The 3,161-nt window shown below is 38.2% G+C and overlaps 1 protein-coding gene across 1 annotated transcript in view; it reads right to left on the bottom strand.

The window, feature by feature from the left end:
- ctns (cystinosin, lysosomal cystine transporter) overlaps window positions 1-2,708 on the bottom strand; it is an 18,858-nt gene extending 16,150 nt beyond the window's left edge. Inside the window, exons 1-2 of the mRNA XM_037698145.1 lie at window positions 2,573-2,708; window positions 357-434 (exon numbers count right to left, since the gene is read on the bottom strand). Coding sequence (XP_037554073.1) covers window positions 357-432 — 76 coding nt within the window. The 5' untranslated portion in view covers window positions 433-434; window positions 2,573-2,708. The remainder of the gene's footprint in view (window positions 1-356; window positions 435-2,572) is intronic.
- Between the last annotated feature and the right edge of the window lie 453 nt (window positions 2,709-3,161).

The raw sequence follows: 3,161 nt of genomic DNA, 5'->3' as shown, positions 1-3,161 counted from the left end.
CATGATTAGTGTCTCTGTTGGACAGCAGAGACATGATTAGTGTCTCTGTTGGACAGCAGAGACATGATTAGTGTCTCTGTTGGACAGCAGAGACATGATTAGTGCAGCTGTGCTGTTCTTCAGTTCAGCCCTCTTTAGACACTGATAGGGTTTGTTGATATCAGCCACTTCCTTAATCTGCTTTGTCAAGTTTGCGCACACACCCCAAAATTGTCCTCTTCTGTATAAATTTTAAATGTCTAAGTTCTTCTAAGTGTTGTTCAGTACGTTTATTTAAGCAATTCTGTTTTTTGTTAAATGGAAAATACATATTGGACAGTAACATAAATATAAAAATCCAGAATAAAACAAGTTACCTGAGATGTTGGTGAACATCCACAGGACCAACACATGAGCAGGGAGCCTCCTCCAAATCCAGAACAGACCAGCCATTCCTGCAAAGTAACAGCAATGTTAAATGACAGCAAGTAAACAAAACCAGAAGGCAAACAGAGCAGGATAGCTCACAAATGAATGGAAAAAATATCACATGTCTTCTTTATGTGAAATGTAGTGAAACCCCATGTAAACACAAACATCACCCGCCAAGTTACAAGCCAGAGTTTTAGACGAAGATGAGCACTGATAAATGACAAACTTGCAGCCATTTTGATTAAACAATGAAGATAAGATGTCACACTAAAAGTACAGCACGTGTTGTGAACGACTATCAGTTACTATCACAACAACTTTTAGGTCAGTGTTTGCAAAACTGAGAAAACTAAAGTTGATTGGCTGCAGCAGCTATCTTGAATAAGAGTGACTCCAAGAGTCAATCAGTTGGAGATGTTCATCCAGTGATTGCATTTTGAAAGTTTTGTCCAAATCTGTCCTCTGGGTCATGAGATAAGTGGACATAAATACAAATAAAAAAAAGCAAAACATCATCACCTTCACAAGATAAAGAGCAGTGGCCGAGAACATCCAGAGAAGGAAGTGAGGAACAACAAGCTGTCTTTTTTGGTGCTGGCTGTGCACACTGAAGAAAATAAACAAGTCAACACTGACGGGAATCAAACACACACACACACATGTATCTGTGTTTGGACACACATCAGCCACCGGAGCACGAACTGTCTGAAATCAGAACCAAACTCCATCCATCCTTCACTGCTGCAGAAACATCAACTGAGCTTTTAATTTTTACTAAAACCATCCATCCATCATCTTTACACGCTTATTCCTTTTCGGGGTGCGGGGGTCACTGGTGCCCATGTCCAGCCATCACTGTGCGAGAAGCAGGGCACAACCTGGACAGATCTCCAGTCCATCACAGGGTCACACATGATTTTGTCATGCTGTAAATTTGAGAAGTTAAAAATTTTCATCAACTTGGGCTGGGGCTTGTCTTTAAGGGGTGATTATAGGACATGTCCAAACCATCTCAGTGTGGTCTCTCTAACTTTATCTCCCAGTTGTCCAATCTGTGCTGTACCTCTGATGATCTCATTCCTAATCTTATTTATACTTGTCACTCCTAAGGAGAACCTCAACATCTTCATTTCTGCTACTTCCAGTTTTGTCTATTGTCTTTTAGTCCATGTCTCTGTCTCCAGACTATAAAACATAGCTGGTCTCACCACTGTCTTGTAAACTTTTCCATATGTAAACAATACACCTATGCAGCCACTTTTTTTTGTCACAAATCACTTCTGAAACTTTTCTCCATCCACTCCATCCTGTCTGGACTCTGTTTTTCACCTCTTTATCACATTCCCCATTTTCCTGGACAGTGGACCCCAAGTACTTGAAGTCCTGCACCTTTGTGACCTCTGCTCCTTGTAGCCTCACTGTCCCATCTGCCTCCCTCTCATTCACACACATGTACTCTGTCTCACTACATCCGACTTTCATTCCTCTTCTTTCAAGTGCATACCTCCACCTCTCTAAGTTCTCTTCCACCTGTTCCCTGTTCTCATCACAGATATAGCCCACGGGGATTTGCAGCTACTACCAGCTCAAATTTGAGCTTAATAGCTGCATAATTGACAGAATTAAAGCCTAATTTATGTTTATTAAGGTCGATGAGCTGTGAGGATCATCTTGAAGTGGAATGACTCCAGAAATTAATCTGTTTACATCATGTACATCTGATGAATACTTTCTGACAGTCTCATTAAAATCAATCCACTAATCTATGAAATGTTTTGCTGACAGAGCGACAAACAAAAATATTTATTGACCAGAAAATCAAAAAATAAAATAAAAATAGTGCAAACACATTTTGGTCTTAAGCTGCAGAGAAGATGTTAGAGAAACAAATGAAGTTCAAAACAAAACAAAGCTCAGTGTTTGATTATTTCTTTTAATTATTAATATTTTAAATTTGACAAGTTGTTGCTGAGCCTGAGTGCAGCACAGATACTTTACAGGCTGATTCTGTGGATTTTGTTTAGTACAGAAATAAAAACAAAACTATGAAGTAAACGTTACGCCTAAACTAAACTTGCACGTGACCCAAGCTAAACTAAAACACAATAAAAGCAGGTGGTAGTAATGACAGAATAATTAAAAACACAAACAGTGTACTTACTGTGAACAGTCAATTGAACAAAGAGCAAATAAAACGCACAGCTTCGGGATTTAAAAAAACCCAACTCATTTATCAGGTTTGTTTCTTCCACAAGTGACAAGAAGTTTTAACTTCCTCCGGCTGTGATTTTTTCTTCTTCTACGTTTTTAATTCGTCATCTTCAATGATATGGATGTAACAAACTAAACTGTTCACTTCCGCCCTCTGCTGGTCTGGAGTAGTTTTACATGTTGATGTTTTATGGAATTTACATTTGTTTGTCTTTATCTTTTTTTAATAAAATAGTAAGAAATTAATACGCTCTCACCAAATAGGAACCATGTTAATTTGTCTCTAATGAAACCTAATTTCCAATGATTTTATAACAGTACTCGACACGACACTGATTGCAACACTTATCAGAGAGAGTCAGAGTCAGAGTTTCTTGATTGTCGTCCCACCAGACGAAATTATGTACACAAGGTCCCAGTTACATCCAACAATAAAGTGTGAAAGAAAAACAGTAATAAGATCTAAGAAAAACATCAACTAAAAATAAGCTAAGCACTAATAGCATAAAAACAAGAAAAACATTTTGTTGAACAGCAGC

The sequence above is a fragment of the Nematolebias whitei genome, chromosome 3 (assembly GCF_014905685.2).
Source record: "Nematolebias whitei isolate Nwh7 chromosome 3, NemWhi1, whole genome shotgun sequence".
NCBI lineage: Eukaryota > Metazoa > Chordata > Actinopteri > Cyprinodontiformes > Rivulidae > Nematolebias > Nematolebias whitei.
This window is presented reverse-complemented; position numbering and strand designations above follow the sequence as displayed.